The sequence below is a fragment of the Vulpes lagopus genome, chromosome 13, assembly GCF_018345385.1.
Source record: "Vulpes lagopus strain Blue_001 chromosome 13, ASM1834538v1, whole genome shotgun sequence".
In the NCBI taxonomy this organism is placed as follows: domain Eukaryota; kingdom Metazoa; phylum Chordata; class Mammalia; order Carnivora; family Canidae; genus Vulpes; species Vulpes lagopus.
In genome coordinates, this window is record NC_054836.1 from 51,393,575 (window position 1) to 51,410,045 (window position 16,471).

The 16,471-nt window shown below is 40.4% G+C and overlaps 1 protein-coding gene across 7 annotated transcripts in view; it reads right to left on the bottom strand.

The window, feature by feature from the left end:
* Positions 1-16,471, bottom strand: part of DOCK4 (dedicator of cytokinesis 4) — a 409,301-nt gene that overhangs the window by 105,886 nt on the left and 286,944 nt on the right. For all 7 annotated transcript variants that reach the window (XM_041727815.1, XM_041727817.1, XM_041727816.1 and 4 more), the window contains 3 exons: positions 15,002-15,083; positions 13,583-13,753; positions 9,210-9,402 (listed from right to left, as the gene is read on the bottom strand). In XM_041727815.1, coding sequence (XP_041583749.1) covers positions 9,210-9,402; positions 13,583-13,753; positions 15,002-15,083 — 446 coding nt within the window. The remainder of the gene's footprint in view (positions 1-9,209; positions 9,403-13,582; positions 13,754-15,001; positions 15,084-16,471) is intronic.

Sequence of the window (16,471 nt, forward strand, 5' to 3'; positions counted from 1 at the left end):
TCTCTTTTCTGTTTCTTCATTTTGGCCTCTGCTTGCACATTAAAGGTATTTCTACAGTATCTGGTGATTGTTGGTTGTCTTTACAAGTGAGCATTAAAATGCTAACTGGGGAACAAAACACAACAGTGTGCCTTGGCAAGCTTGCGAACTGGTGAAGCTTTACAGCAGGAAGAGTAGGTATCCAGATGTTTCATCAGGAGACCCCCAAATATCAGAATCCAAGATGCCTTTTCTTAGGCTGGCCAGTTCTCTACAGAGAAATCTGCCAATCTCCTCTCTGAGGAGCATGACACCATCATCTTTTAGTCATTTGAAATCAAGAAAGGAAGGGATAGGGGTCTCTCTGTTTAACTGTGAGGTCCCCTTTATGGTGCAGAGCCTAATTCTTGAATTTAGCACTGTCTGATTTCCTGAATCCAGGCATATCTCATTCACTTTCTTTAGGGAGTGAACTTTCCATTTTTGCCTGAATGAAAGGAGAGGACAGGGCAGGGTGCTAACTATTCCTTCTTAGGGCTTTTAAAAATCCAATTTCCATATTTCTAGCACGCTTAATCTGCAGATACCTGGTACTTTCTATTTTCCATAATTTTAAAAAAGTTTATCTTTTTTTTAGTAATCTCTACACTCAATGTGGGGCTTGAACTCACAACCTGAAGATCAAGAGTCACATGCTCTTCCAACTGAACCAGCCAGGTGCCCCTGGATAACTGGTATTTTCAATTCCTGATCCTTTCTGAAACCATCTTGAGCCATCTGCAGTTCTGAGAAGTAAACTAGTTTGTTCCTGGCTCTACTCCAACTCCACACACCTGTGTGTGTCAGCCTTCTCTTGTCTGCTGTCAGCTGCCACTCAACTTTGTAAAAACTGTTGATATTTACATGTTATCTCCTCTCCCATGCTCCTAAACTTGTGAGATTACAACATTAAAAAAAAAAAAAACTTTACCGACCAAAGATACAAAAATGCTTTTTACAACTTCAGTCAATCAATTCTAGCAATAGGTAAAATACATATTACTTCACGAGGAGATAAGGTTTATCTTAAAAGCAAGGTTGTTAAACATCTGAAAATCATACTTGTATACTTTCATCAGGGAAGAAAGATAAATAGAGCTGATTCTTGTTACTCATGCTAGGTAAGTTCGAACAAGTCACTGGGAACAATGAAACAGCAAATAATGAATCATTTCTCCTAGGAGAAATATACATACAAATATGATACATATCCCACATAGATAACACTGTTAAATCCTAAAAACAACTCATCCAGTTAGATTCTATTTTATTTAACAAAAGATAAAAAGACGTTCAGAAGTGGTAAGTGAGTTGTCTGAGGCCACTCTACTAAGAAGGGCCAAAGGTGGAACTCAAACTATCAAATGGCCCCAGAGCTGGAGCTTCTTGCACTGCACTGCACTGCCCCCTACTGCTCCATCCTCTAGTTATCCCTGTAAGAGAGTGGAAAGGAAGGCAGAGCATTGCCTTGTTTGATCTCAGCTGGGAGTGTCTGCATTCTGCTATTCAAATTTTTCACTGCTCTTTGCATGTCCATGAATGAATGTGAGAGTGTCACATGTATTGATTTTGAGCTTACAAATACATTTTAGTAACTGAACCCATAACTAGTGAGTTTTGACTTGACTGTACAAGTATCATTCCTTCATCAACGCAAAGTCTTATATTTATCCCGTTTGTCATTAAACTGGTATTTGAAATAATAAAGTAACTTATTCGGTATGTAGTTCAATATTCTGGAAAAGAAACAAGTAAGCATGCTTATTGTCCTGAGTGTTTGCTTTTCAATAGGATGTCATATGCACAAAACTATTATCTATTACGTGCCCATCATGGTCATATATTTGTGCATATGCCCACTTGCAAATGCCCTAGCCTCTTTCCTTGATCTGCTTGGAATTTTAAAAGATGTCAACTGTACAACAATTTAGATGAATTATTCTTGATTTATTAAAACCCATGTGTCTTATAAATAGTTGCATAAATTATAATTCAACTTGACCCACTCAAGAAAAAAAATGGATAGCTTAAATAACACTATACCTACTACAGAAACTGAACTTGTAGTTAAGAACCTTTTCACAAGAAAAATTCCAGGCACAGATGATTTCTGCAAATTCTGTAAAGCTTATGGAAGAAATCAAGTCTACAAAAATTCTCCCAGAAAATAGAATGAACAGAGAACACAACTAACTCTCTTTATGAGGCCAGCATTGATGCCAAAATTAGTCAAAGATATTATGAGACAAGAAAGCTATAGACTGCTATCTCTCATAAACACAGATGAAAAAAATCCTTATAAAATTTTAGAAAAATGAATCTAGTTTTATATATATATATACACATATATATGTCCATATATATATAAATACTATGATTGAATAGAATTTATCATGAAGGCAAGTTTCATATAACATTTGAAAGTCAATCCATCAATGTTAATTCACCATATTAACAGATGTAGAAAAAAATGTACAAAATTTAGCATCCATTCTTGATAAAAAAAAAACTATCAGGAAGCTAATAATGGAAGGTAATTTCCCAAATTGATAATGAGCATTAATGAAATGCCTACCTTTAGCTAATATTAATACTTAACAGTGAAAGATTGAATGCTTTCTTTTTAAGATCAAAATGAAGGCAAAGATGATCAACCAACAACTCAGTTCAACACTATAGTGGATTCCTAGCCAGTATAAGAAGATATTTCCATAGGTAAAAGAATATACGATTCAGAATCCTAACAAAAATCATAGGGAATGCAAAATATTCATACCTGGGAAAGTGCTATTAATCAGTGTTTACATGATTTCTCTTATTGGTTTACCAACACAAAGGGGTTTGGCCTCAAGTTTACTATTACAACAAACCACACAAGGTACAGGCCTTTCCTCACAAGGCAACACAGAACATTAAAATACAAACTTGTGAAGTAATTCATTGCAGGCTTCCTTTAAACCGTAAGTCTGACCAGGAAACTTAAGTAATCATTTAAAAATCAATCACTTGACAAAAAGAACCAAGAAAAAGAATCTACAAAATTAAATGACAGGAGTCACTGCCTAGTGATGATTAATTAGAAAGGAAGATAAAGCTTATCGGATGTGTTCCTGCAGCCAGCAGAATTTGATTTCTAAAAATTCAGTTTGCAACCAACTGTTAAGAGAATATCTACTGCAAAAAAAAGTGAGTAAGGTAGACAAATAATTCGTGTGTGGTGTGCATAAAAAGAAATATAGGACTACCTAAACTGCAGATTTGCTTTTTCTCCATTACTAGGGCAATGTCAGCCAATGCAAATGATACAGTCGGTGGGTAAATGCCAAACAAGCTGACTGGTTAAAATGCTAATTCTTACCTTTAAAAGGAAACACCTGGACTCATCAAGCAAGCTCCACCCCCACACCCCAAAAAAGAAGAAATCCACTTTGAACAGATACCAACTTTCCAAACATTTAACAATAGAATCAGTTATGCAGTTTCTGTCCTTGAAAGGGTCAGCACACTCATATTCCACATCTCAGGCAAAGCTTGCTGTATTATGTATCTCATTGAGTGTATAAAGGAGTGACTCTCATTTACTTTTTATTTTGTCTGTACACACTTGAGTGAATAAAGCCAGCTCCCATGAGTAATTCTCAATGGGTGTGGGGCTAGGAAGGAGGAGAAGCAGCTATGAAATGCTGCTAGATTTCCTGCTGAGGTTAATCTTGAAGAAAGTCAGAAACTGGTCTTTACCTCCTCTACTAACCAAGACTTAGATGAGGATCCTTGAAGTCAGCCTCTGTCCATAGAGGAATGAGGTCTGGGAGTCCTGTGGTGCCATGCAGGGTTGCCAGCCACTCTCTACAATGGGCGACGCAGGCTGGACACCAGCAGGGCCACCTCCGTAGCTGCTCCCAGGCAGCCTCAGGAGCGGGGGGATTATAAGGCAGGTGAGCAGAGCTGCAGGCTGCAGAGAAGCAGCAGCAGGGCAGAAAACCTGAAATCGGAGCTTGGTTGGGCCCTGGTGATCAAAGCCACCGGCACCTGAAATGCCAATGCCACAGACAGCAACAAAGCCAGCAAAGGAGCCTTTCACATGCTGGAGGACAGACAACACTCCGAATGGAAAGGACGGCTGACTATGCAGGGGCTCTATTCCCATGCAGACAATGTCAGGATCACAGAGGACAATGACAGGAGAGGCCGAAGGATGGCCTGGCTGTGGCTCAGAGAGCTCATATTAATCCCACCCTGGGTGCCTCCACCACGGGGCGCCTTCCTACAGCAAAATAGATGCTATGAACACTTGCTACATTTTTCCACTGAGCTTTGCTTCTGCTCTGGGCCTCCCACAGCCCAAGCTGTTCTGTTGTCGTATTTGTGCTCATCCTGAGCTCAAAATTCACTTTTCCAGTAAGATTTCTTTATACAGATCATGTATTTACTTATTGGTGCTCTATGCTGATCCTGAATGTATGACCCAGCAGTACACAGTATTCATTCAAGAAACCTCTACTGAACACCTACTATGCACCAGGCCCAGTTCTGGAAGCTGGAGAGATCACGGTCATCAGGATAGATAAAACCCCTGCCCTCTGAGGTTTTCCTTCTGGAGCGAGGGATGAAGACAGACTTTAAATGACTAAAACCCAATTCTTTATTCAGTTACAGACGTGTCAGGTCATCCAAGAAGCAAAACGCAAAGTGAGTATGAGAGAGAGAACTGAGCGAGCAGGGCAGAGAGGAGATGCTTGGGAAAGTGAGGGTTAAACTGAGCCCCCAGCAGGTGAATCGGGATCACCGGGGATGGGAGGGCGAGGAGCAGGAGAGCAGGGGTTCAAGCAGAGTGAAGCATAAAGACATGGGACCAGGCAGGTGGGCAGGGCAAGGTCACGGGGCCTGAAGACCAAGTCTGTTCTGTGTCCTCAAAACAGAGCACAAGCAGGGGATGCGAGCAAGGGAGCTGGGGGTGACATCACCTGGTGTGAGTTCCAGAAAGGATGGGAGAAAGGAGAGGGACGCAAGTATGGACTTGAGGGAGCGCAGGCAAGGCGGCAGTGTGGAAGGGCCCCGTGCGTGGCAGGCAGGCGGGGGGCCGGGGGTAGGGGAGGCAGATGTGAGATGCTGTGGAGGCCCCAGAGTAGTCCAAGAGAGGTGGGGATGAGGACAGAAGGGGGGTAGGTTTGCAAGGACAGCTCCGAACTTTCTAGGGTTTGGTGCTGCCATATACTGAGATGGGAGGAGCGGACCTGGAGGGAAAGGCTTTCAAGTGCTCCCCAGTAATGTGCTTGCTCACGCCAATCAGCATTGGAAAATTTGGAAAAAAGGTAAGAAAACTGCTTAAATTGGGCCTCGATGTTTGCATTTGTTTTCACACAGATCAAGCTCGGAGTAGCAACTGTCTGCACCATACTCTATGTTCTGAGAAATGGGAACTGGCAAGAACTAAGTACTTGATCTTTGACTGATTATGTGTCCAGCTGATGCCCTGTTGTGTCCTTATCTCTACTTTAACTTGTCCTAGTTTAGATTTATAATTTTAAATTGGGAAAGTGTCATTTGTACCATCCTCCTGGCTAAGATGTATATAGTCACATAAGTGCAGCACTCTGAGTCTCATTCCTTAAAACTTTCGATCCATAAATAAAACTCCTAGATTTCCAAGTGTTTTTTTTTTTTTTTCCTTTTTTTAACCTTCTTACATGCAGGTTATCCATCTGAGGGTAGACAGACTAATGGTCCTCCAAAGAAGTCCATGCCTTAATTCCTAGAACCAGTGAGTATGTAATGGCAAAATGGACTTTGCGTAAGTGACTAAGGGTCTTGAGATGATGAGATTATCTGGGATTATCTAGATCGGCCCAGTGTAAACATAGGGGTCCTTACAGGTGAAAGAGGAGAGACTGCTGAGTCAGAGAGAGAGAGCTGGCGATGCTCCACTGCAGGTTTTAAAGATGCAGGAGGCGGCCAGAGGCCAAGGAGTGCAGGTGTAAAAGGCAAGAAAACAGATCTCTCCTAGACCCTCCACAAAGAAATGCAGCTCTGCGGACTCCTTAATTTTAGTGGAGGGGGAAGCATTTTGAACTGCAGCGCTACTGAACTGTAAGAAACAAAATTTATGTTGTTTTAAGCCATTACACTTGTAGTGACTGTTACAGTACCAACAGAAAACTAGTACCCCCAAACTGTATCTGAACAGGGTCTGATTTCATCAAATTTTGGTGATGCCATTCAGTTCTCTAGGTTTATAGTTTCAAGGTATGTTTTAACCCATTCTCTATCATTCGGTTACAGTTACTTCTGGGGATACAAGATAAAACTGGGGCATCCAAATACCCTAAACCAAACCAAACCTTTCCTCTGTTTTAAGAAGTGTGTGTGTACATGCCCCCCCTTTTTTTCTTAATTACAGGCCAAAAACGTTAGACTTAAATTCTTTTACCTGTTGTTGGCGGTGGCCAACAACAGGAATTCCTTTTAATTCTTTGTATCCCTCTCCCCGACGCCCTTAGCTATAGTTTTATATTGTCCTTCTTCTTCTCCCTCTAGCTAGACAAAATCAGCCTAAGTTTGTGAGATGTAGGGATCTACATTCTCCTCTTAATCACAACCTAACACATCCTATCCTGTCCTTTGATACTATCTATGGAGCCTACTATTTGCACTGCACATCTTCCTTTCCTCTAACATCTCATATTTCAACTGGACAATACAGATAGGCTCCATCTATCATCTAAGTCCATAGTTTCCAACTTGGAATTTTGGAGTAGTTACTAGAAACACTCTCCAGGTTTCCCTAATGCTAGTGTTGGTGTTCAGGTAATTTAAGCAGAGCATAGTTGGCGACTTGGGAAGTTCTCAGGTAAATTTGCTGTTTTCTTTTCATGAAGACAACCTGTTTCCGATATGCCTTGCCATTTATATGTACGTTTCTGTTTTCTCCAATGGTGAATCACTCAACGTCAAGCCAAACCTCATCCTGGGGCAGTGATGGAGGTCTTTCCTTTTACTAGATCTGTATGCTTCTAGGTGTCCCATTGATCAGGAGCTGCTTCTGCTTCTCCAGAAGGTTATGTTTCTCCATAATCGTCCTCCATGGGGAACGTCGCACATAACACAAGAGGCAGGTTTCCCCTTCTCCTCCTCCTCCTCTGCAGCACAGTGACACAGTCACCAACCTCCCAACATGGCCTCTGAGCCTCTCCTCCACATCACCAGTAGAGACACTCCAACATCCACATTTCCTGGGTCTCTTGAGTCCATTCACCCCCACCTCAAGACATAATCTCACCACCTCCCACAAAGACCCAATTACTTTTCTCCTGGATTCAAACAACTTCTTCTCTTTGTGTCTCCTTAGTCCTGATTTCTGTACCACCAACTAAGCATCAGTAATCAGTAAGAACTGAGTCCACAGACAGAACACATTTCAGAGAGGCATATGATGAACACAATCCCTTCAGGTAATTTCTTTACCTTTGAGAACAATTTTCATGATCTACGTTGTTCTTTTGGTGTTAGACTTTAACAAAGAATTAACTGGCCAGTGAGGGAGAAATATGGCAGAAACAACCAATTCCTCTGAGATGAGGTGAACTTTTCTTGATTTGGTGAAAGCAAAATTGGTGTTCTAGTTACACCAGGTACCTGGCCTGGACCTCTACCCCCTACGCTTTGCACCTCTGTTCCTAACCCTGGGTCACTGCAGAAGAACCTCCATGTCTCTGAGGAGCAGAGTTTGAAAACCACTGCAAGAAACATCTTTACTCCAGGATGAGATGTTTTCCTGGGGAGAAATTAGAAGGTTTGAAATTTCTTTTATTCACTTAAGTATTATTTCAGGGAAAAAAAACAAAACAAAACAAAACAAACCATAAACAAAGTCTATCAACAGGAGGAAGAAAAAATTAACCATGATAGATTTGTTCAGAGTGGAACGCTATCCAATAATAATAAAAATAATAAAAGGACTAGAGCTGTATCTAGTAGCTTGGATAAATATAAAAGTATAATATTAGTCAAAAAGAAGCACTCTAGGGACGCCTGGGTGGCTCAGGGGTTGGGCGGCTGCCTTCGGCTCTCCTGCAAAGAGCCTGCTTCTCCCTCTGCCTATGTCTTTGCCTCTCTCCCTCTCTCTCTCTCTCTCTCTCTGTGTCTCTCATGAATAAATAAATAGATCTTTTTTTTTTTTTTTAAAAAAGGAGCACTCTATAGAATGTCATACAACATAATATCGTATAAAGACTAAATGGTGAAAGACATTTGAAAAGATGAAAAAAATATTTTTATAGATTTGTAATAAAGGCATAGAAAATAGAAACAGGTGTCTCTGACAGTGGGAATTTCTCTGAAATAAGTAAGTACACGCAGGAGGGTCTAAATATATCTCTAATGACAAATTTCTTAATAAAAGACCTAGAGCAAATATCTGGTATTGTTGAGATTTAATGATTTACTATCTTATAGTCTACTCTTGTCTGTATGTTTAAAAGGTTTTACAATAAAATACTGTAAAAAAAAAAAAGCTTTGCTACATTTGAAATGCTATTTCAAAAATATTATATACACATATGTATTCATGTGGAAAGATAATTTTCAATAGAGTCAATTTTTAAAAGTTTATTTGGTGACAGTGATAGAAACTTTTTAAAATAAACTTTAAAATGAGGCTGGTACTTTATTTCAGGAAAAACTAGAAGAAAACAAAAGGCAATGGGATTTAATAACAGATATTATGATAAAATCAACTTAGTAACTGGTCATTTGCTACTAGGATAAAATAAAAATGATAACACATCAAAACTTTCACTCAGTTTCAGAACATAAATCGATGGAAACATTTTAAGAACAAAACAAACAAGGATCAGGTCCCTGTAAACATTCTCTGAATGTAAATGTTAAATTTTATTGAACCAAAAAAATGAAATCTATAACAAGAAAATAAGCATGCCTGATATCACAACTAGTTTGTGATTAGAATCAATTTAATCATTAGGGTTTTCATTCTTTCTGGAAATAAAGCTTTAATAGCCATACCACTGTATTTGGCTACTAAATAAATTCATCCTACTATCCAAATACACAATGCTTCTGAGAAAAGAATTTTCTGTTTCCTCTTTCTCATTGCTTCTGCTGAACTATGACTACTGTAGGTAAGTAATGGCTTTCCAGAAACATTGTTTCTGGAAAGAGACTCATCACCCTACCTGGATTGGTGTAAAGCTGGCTTTCCACGGTTTTGCCGATGCACTGCAGTTTAACGGCCTGAAGGGAGTCATCTACGTGTACGATGGTCGGCAGACTGCCCAGGGTGTCCTGCACCAAGTTGGCCACTTCCCTGACATCAAAGAGCTTCAACAGTTCTGAGTACACAGCTGGAAAGGAGCTCAGAAACACAGCCTTAAAAGGAAGAAATGTAAATCAACTCCAATATGCACCCAGAGAAATCTGCTATAAAATGTCAATGAATTTAAGACTGTGACAAATAATTGTGAATGATTAAAAAAAATGAATGTAAAACATTTCTGGTGCCTAAAGCTAAAAGGCTGCAATTTTTTTAAAAGTGTAGCAAATTAGAACAGTATTTTTAAATGTGCCAGGGTGCAATATAATAAAACTGAGAATTTCTGGAAAATCACTGACATTAGCAAAATGATTGGCAAAAAAATCCCACAGAATCAGCAAAATGCAGCATGATCGAATGGAAAGAATGCTCAACCAAGACCTGGAATGCAGTCACTTATAGTTCATTTCTTTTTGGAGAAGGTTTCTGAAGAGCTCATATAAATCTCATTTACCTTTAAGAAACCAAACACACTGATTCCCAAAAGCACTGAAGTTATGGTTAAAGAAAGAAACGAGACAGAGACTCAGTAGACCTAGATTGTATATCCTACTAGCTTTGCTACTAATCAACTCTGTGACCTCAGGTCATTTTAGCCTCTTGGGTTTCAGCTTTATCACCGGTAAAATGAAAAGATTATTATAACTAACCTTTAGGTTGTTTTGAGATTTATTGTAACCCCAGAACTGTGTGTACTCAGAACAATATTCTTTATGTAAGTGAAGAAACCTGATAATCATTTTTTAAGGAAAAAAAAAAAAGACGCCAGTATTAAATCCTAAGGGGCACAAACTGGGCTGGGATTGTACATCAAAACAAACCTAGTCTTTTAAATTCCACAAAAGGAGGGCAATGGAAGGAAGCATCAACCAGCCTCAAGTCTATGAAGTGGGGGAAGGAGGCACATGTTTCTAATATGCTGATATTCAAGCACTAGCTGGCTTACCAATGAGACCTGACACCAGCAGAAAGTAGGTCGAGTGTACATGTGCTGATGATTCAAACGCAGACTCAAATTCAAATTCATGGGTTTTGGCATTTATCTATACAGCAGCAGCAAAAATATCTAGAAGAGCCAAGACCTGTTTTTGATGCCAGAACCATCAAAATGCTTCAGGTGCTACAACTGACAGCTATGCTCTCCTTGACTCTTAGACATTATAGATTTACTTGAATGCATTTAAAATTAATAACTTGGTATTCTCTGTTAAAGACGATATTTATATAACCTTCATTTCATCTGCAAAGAGCTGAGTCATACAGATGAAGTTAAAAAAAAAAAAACAATAAAATGAGCCCAGCTGATTACTGAAAAGGCAACTATGCTGATTTTCCTGAGGAATCTTTTCATTTATCCATTAATTCTTTACTTATAGCTCTTCAAAAAAGCATGTGAATGTGCCTGAAGTGGAGACACATGTATTAAAAAGGATAAAGGAACAAGCACCTTGTGATAAGGACAGAGAGACAGCTGAACCAAGCTATCTAAAGGATTTTCATTGCAAATAAAAAGAAAAGCCTACTTTGTTTTGACCTTCCCGATAACCAAGACAAATAGATAAAGGTAATTATTAGGAACTTGGGGCAGGGTCTTGGGCCTCAACTCCTTCTGACATTCCTCTTCTGCTCTGAGGGATCCAGGATAGGTATCTATCTGTGGAAGGGAAACCAAGAGCCACAGCTCCAAGAGCTGAGTGAACAGAACTGCCTGTTGGGGCAGGGATCCCAAAGACAGAGTCATGAGTGAGCTGGGCTTAGGGCATCCCGGTAGAACCACGGGGGCCAGATCTGTGGGGGCACTAGAAACGGATTCAATGTGAAGGTTTTCTGGGATGGTTACTCTGCCTCCAGAAGACAAAAATTGCCCTGAGTTGTAGCCTACAGGGAAAACCATGCAGAGGAGAGCAAGGGAACCAGGTTTTTGTCTTTAAGGCAATTTAACAGTAAAATTCAGACTAGTGGGTTTCCTTGGCTCTGGGTGTGATAGAATTCTAAGATGACTCCCAAGACTTTTTCCCCCTGGCGCTGTTCCTAGGACTTTGTTATATTACATGGCAAAAGCAACTTGGCAGGTATAATGAAGGTTACTAATGAGTTGATCTTAAAATATGCAGATTATTCACATGGGGCTGTCCTACTGACATGACCCTTCCAAGCAGAAGTTTTCTCTAGCTCATGGTGGGAGAACTGAGAGAGATCTGAAGCATGAGAAGGATCTGACCTACTGTTGCTGGCTTTGAGGATGGAGGGGCCACATACCGAGCAATGTGTATGGGCTCTAGAAGTGAGAAGGCCTCTCCCCTTTCCCAACGCCTCGCTGATAACCAGCAAGGAAATGGGAATCTCAGTCTTATGAACACAAGGAAACTGTTTCCTACCAAAGGCCTGGAAGATTCTGAAAGTGAATTCTTCCCCAGGACCTCCAAAGAAGCCATCAAGGCCAACACTTGGATTTTGGCTGTAGGAGATCCCAAGCAAAAAATCCACCCTACTCTCCTGATCTACAGAACTGTGAGCTAATAAATGGATGTTATATAAAGCCATTAAGCCCACGGTTATGTGTTAGGCAACAACAGAAAAAAATCACACACAGTGTCAATCAGATTAGTGACACCTTCCTTCTTAGAAAAGAGAGCTATGAAGGTGTGGGGTCAAGAGGGGACTTGGAATAAGCAAAGTGTAAAGTATTCCCCACTCTCCCAAAATACAGAGAGACTAGGAAGTCCTCTTTGCTTAATAAAGAAAACTAACCACTTCATCATTTTAGATGAAGTCTTTTAGGATCAAACTAAAAGAAAATCATCATATCACGTGGGCTCATATTCTCAGTTCAGGGCAACTACTGAGATGCAGTGGAAACATAACTTAAGGAAAAAGAATATTTCTCTAACGTTATAGAAGGGAAAAATAAAAACCTTTTGAGTCCCTAGGAAGGCAGGTCATTGAGAAACCATGACTTATGGTTACTCCTAAAAGTAAGAGAATATTTTTCAGATGTGAATTAGGTAAGTTTGTCCCTTTAACCAGTAAAGGTTTAAGATTAAAAAAGAAGTCTCAAATATAATAGCTTTTATAAAAGTAGTGAGTTACTGAGAACTTTTATTTAAAGGAATACATAAGTAGCTTGTTGGATTATCCTTTTCAAATATCAACTGCTGGAAGTAGGGTTTAGCTAGTGGGCAATGTGATTTTGAGGTATCTGGCAAGTTCCTTAAGTGCAGTGATTGCACTATTGGCAATAGAGCCCAAAATGTCATTTAAAGGGCCTGAGTTGTATCCTTGCCCAGATGTAAGATCCGTCCACTTGTGTAAAGAAGAGATTAGCAAGAATAGCCCCCAAAAGTGAGAAAAAGCACAGCGCTGCTATTGGAAGGTTGGTACATTTCTGCTGTTTTACCATTCTATGTAATGCCTTCCAAATGTCAAATGGCACTAAATTATGATGATACTCTAAGGGATCTAGTTTTGTCTTCTAATCTCCCATTTCTTTCCCCTAATTCTCGGTGATTATCAATCTCTACTCTCCAGGGGATGGCAGCAAAGAGGCTGCTTCTCCATCTGACAGGCTTTTAACCAAGTCATTAGAACTCAAAGTATATCAAAAGGATTAAGAAAATGTAGAGTAGATATTGAGACCAATTGCTCAGAACACTTCAAGGCCAACACTTCAAGCCACTTGGAAAGTGGCTAAATCCCGTTCTCAAACAGAACATGTGGAGCTACTTCAGGTAACGGCATGTGGCAACAGCCTCTCAGCACTGGTCATACAAGATCGGTCCCAGGACAACTAGGGTCAAGTTAAATAAAACAAAACAACATGCAGTTTAGCCAAGTCCAATATAATGAGTCTCAAGTTGACAGATTAAAATGCAGTGAAAGGGTTGGAGTAAACAACAGTAACAAGTCAGCTCCAGTGAACTTCCTTCCCCAAGGCTGATGGTGACAGCGTGTCTACTCATCGGCATGTGTTCTGGGAACTGAAATCCAGGCTGTTGCAGACCAAAAGTCTCCCCAAGAAGAGGGAGAACAGTTGGAGGAAAGGCAGCCTAACTTCTGCTCTGCTGGGGCTCAGAGACTAGGGCACCTTTTAAACGTCTGCAGAGTTGCTTACGTTACAAATATAAACTGGAGCTATGGATTTCTCATTGGCGAAAACATTCGCTTCTGCTGCTGTGTAAACACAAATAAACTGGACTCATTTTTTGCTCTACTGAGCGGAGACGAAAAAGACATTACCTGTGATTGAGATAACGCTCCTGACCCCTTGCTCTCTTGAGAAAGGAAGAAACGGACCGACATAAGGAGCTCCTGAATGCAGCAGCGAAATTCCTCTTCATTTTGTCCACCGGTAGCAAGGGAGAAGAGCCTTCGGGATTGCACTATATACTTAAAAATATATTCCTGTGCCTTGAAACAAAACATTTTAAAAGTTAGTCTCAAAAGAAACCAAAAGCATTTAACAATGACACGGCATAAAAACCATGGACAGCATTAGGTTGTTAAATTATTGACTTAAATGCTAAGACCCCATGAGATTTTCGAACAGTATTTACTTGTGGGCAAAGAGCCATTTTTTTCTCTGATGCTAGTGAGAGAAAAGGTATAGATAATTTGAAAATCCTTTGTAATTTTCAAGATATATGAACTTGAAATGCTTTTGATCCTCAGGTGGTTTTTAAAATTTAGTTAACAGAGAGATACGTCGGTTTCTCAAAAATTACTGTGTTTTGCTGGCAGGTACTCTTGCCACTTAGCATTTTACCTCCAATCAGCCCAAGGCGATAGATTTATAATCAGTAAAAGACTTGTTTTTAAAAATGTATACCTGTCAACTTCTATCTAGTGACCTCAAATAGAGCAGCATTCAACAATAGGACATCAGAGGACCCTTAGAGCAGCTAATGGACAATCCCTTTAAGAACCTGTGTTCTTGGGATGCCTGGGTGGCTCAGTGGGTGAGCATCTGTCTTTGGCTCAGGCTGTGACCTGGGGGTCCTAGGATGAAGTCCCGCATCGGGCTCCCCTCAGGGAGTCTGCTTCTTGCTCTGCCTGTGTGTTTGCCTCTCTCTGTGTGTCTCTCATGAATAAATAAAATCTTTAAAAAAAAAAAGAGCCTATGTTCTTTTATGAACATGTTTGCAAGTAAAGTGTTAACATCTCCATATACAACTGAACACAAAGGGTCCAGACACCTGGGCAGCATTAAGCCATGAGACCCAGCAAAACCTCAGGTCTCCTCACTGTGACTCCTGCTAAGCCACCCTATTCCCTTTCAAAATTAGGACAAATCGCCCTCAAATGGACTCTGTCAGGGTATTGGAAGCAAGAGCCAGGAAGTCCCAAGCTTAACTGCCTATGTGTGGTCTTCTGTCATGAAACCTTCCTCCTGCTAATCCTAGACTTCACTCCGAGTGTTCTGGAGCTCAGAGGTATAAGGATTCAGTCCCAAGCAGTTCCAGTGGGTGAGCCTGGCAAAGTTTCTTTCAAATTTCATCAGCTCTGGAGGAGCATAAACTGATTAAGAGCCTTGAATTGGAAAGCCAGTAATATATCATCCCCAATTACTGTCTGTGTAGAGGAAAGCAATTAGTTTAGGCAGCATCATGCAACAGCTCCATTAGACTATATTATCTGTTATTGACAGCACGTCATTACCTTCAACACCTCCTGGATGTGCTCTTGCCGTTCTGCTTCCGTGATCCTGTCCACGTACCACTTGAGAACTTTGATGAGATCTCTAAAATACAGGGGAAAATGTACAGAAGGTGGACTTGGTCGAGTTCTTAGGTAAAAGCCAACAAATCAAACGTTGTTATCACAAGGAGGCTTCTTTTCCCATGGGTTCTCACCATTTTCGAACTGCTTGATCTGATAATGTTAGGAATCTCTGCACATCAGCATCACTACCCCTTTTTGAAGATGCAGAGAGAAACACTTCCTCCCATTGAGATTCTCTTCAGTATGGATATATTCCATTGACTCTGCTGTTTTCTGGCAAAGCTTTCCAATGGGCAGACACAATTACCAGAGAAAAGGTCTCTGGCCAAGAAATCTGGAAGTCTGACCATCATGGTCAATCCTGGACAACTGCTAGTTGGGATTTCTTCCCCAGTGATCATGTAAATAGCCGGATGAAATATTCAGTTGGAGGCAAAAGGGAGTGTGGGGAAGGATAAGGGAACATCTCTCTACTTCAAGTCACATGCCTGTGGGTTTATCTAGCCAATTCTCTGACCTGTGGGAAGAAAAAGGCTTACCCTCAGAGCGCCTTAGTAAGAGAATTTCCAAAACAGCCAAGTTGGTTTTTTGTTTTGTTTTGTTTTGTTTTTTTTAAGGAACAAAAAGAGAATTTTAAAAAACCCAACAATAATTCTCAAGATTGCAGTCTTCCTACCTTTACCTTTGTTCAGTTCTTCGTTTCTGGGAAACAGAGCAATTTTTAAAAAATGCTCCTCTTTTCTCTCAGTCAGAAAAGAGCACATGGATGTTCTACTAGACAGGTGCTGCCAGGAATGTTATTTTGAAGATAAATGTCAGTGAGTCTCTGACCACCCATAGTCTGAGAAGATTCCATAGGCCTTACCTGTCTTATTAGGAATGATTATCCTGCTCTCCTGGCCAACATAAAGTGTTAGAAATTACGCCCTTCCTCTCTAGCTTCCACTGGTAATTTCAATCACAAATGGTGAGGTGCTACTAGGGCCCCAAATGTCAGGCCGAGTGGTACAGTGGGGCCAACGTCCCAAACGGTCCCTGATAGTACATTTCACCCTCTGTAAAAATCATGTTGACATACTGTTCACTTAAATGTTGGAGGCGTAAATCTTCACGTGCCTTGATAGGGAATACCCAAGGTAATAGGATCAGATGCTTCTTTGATTACTTATTATCTTTTATATAACACATGATGGGGAAAAACAGGCAAAAACATGATTCAATCTTTTTAAACACACTTCTGGGAAAAAGGCTCGTATGCACAGCCATAGTGCTTAAGGGATGAGGTACAAACGTGGGCAGAGTAGCAATGGCAGTGTTAGAATGGGGAGAAAGAACTTGGGGGGAACATTCCAGGGCTGTATTTAAGCAGGGCCAAAGCCCGGGAAGATATTATACATAGCACAGGAG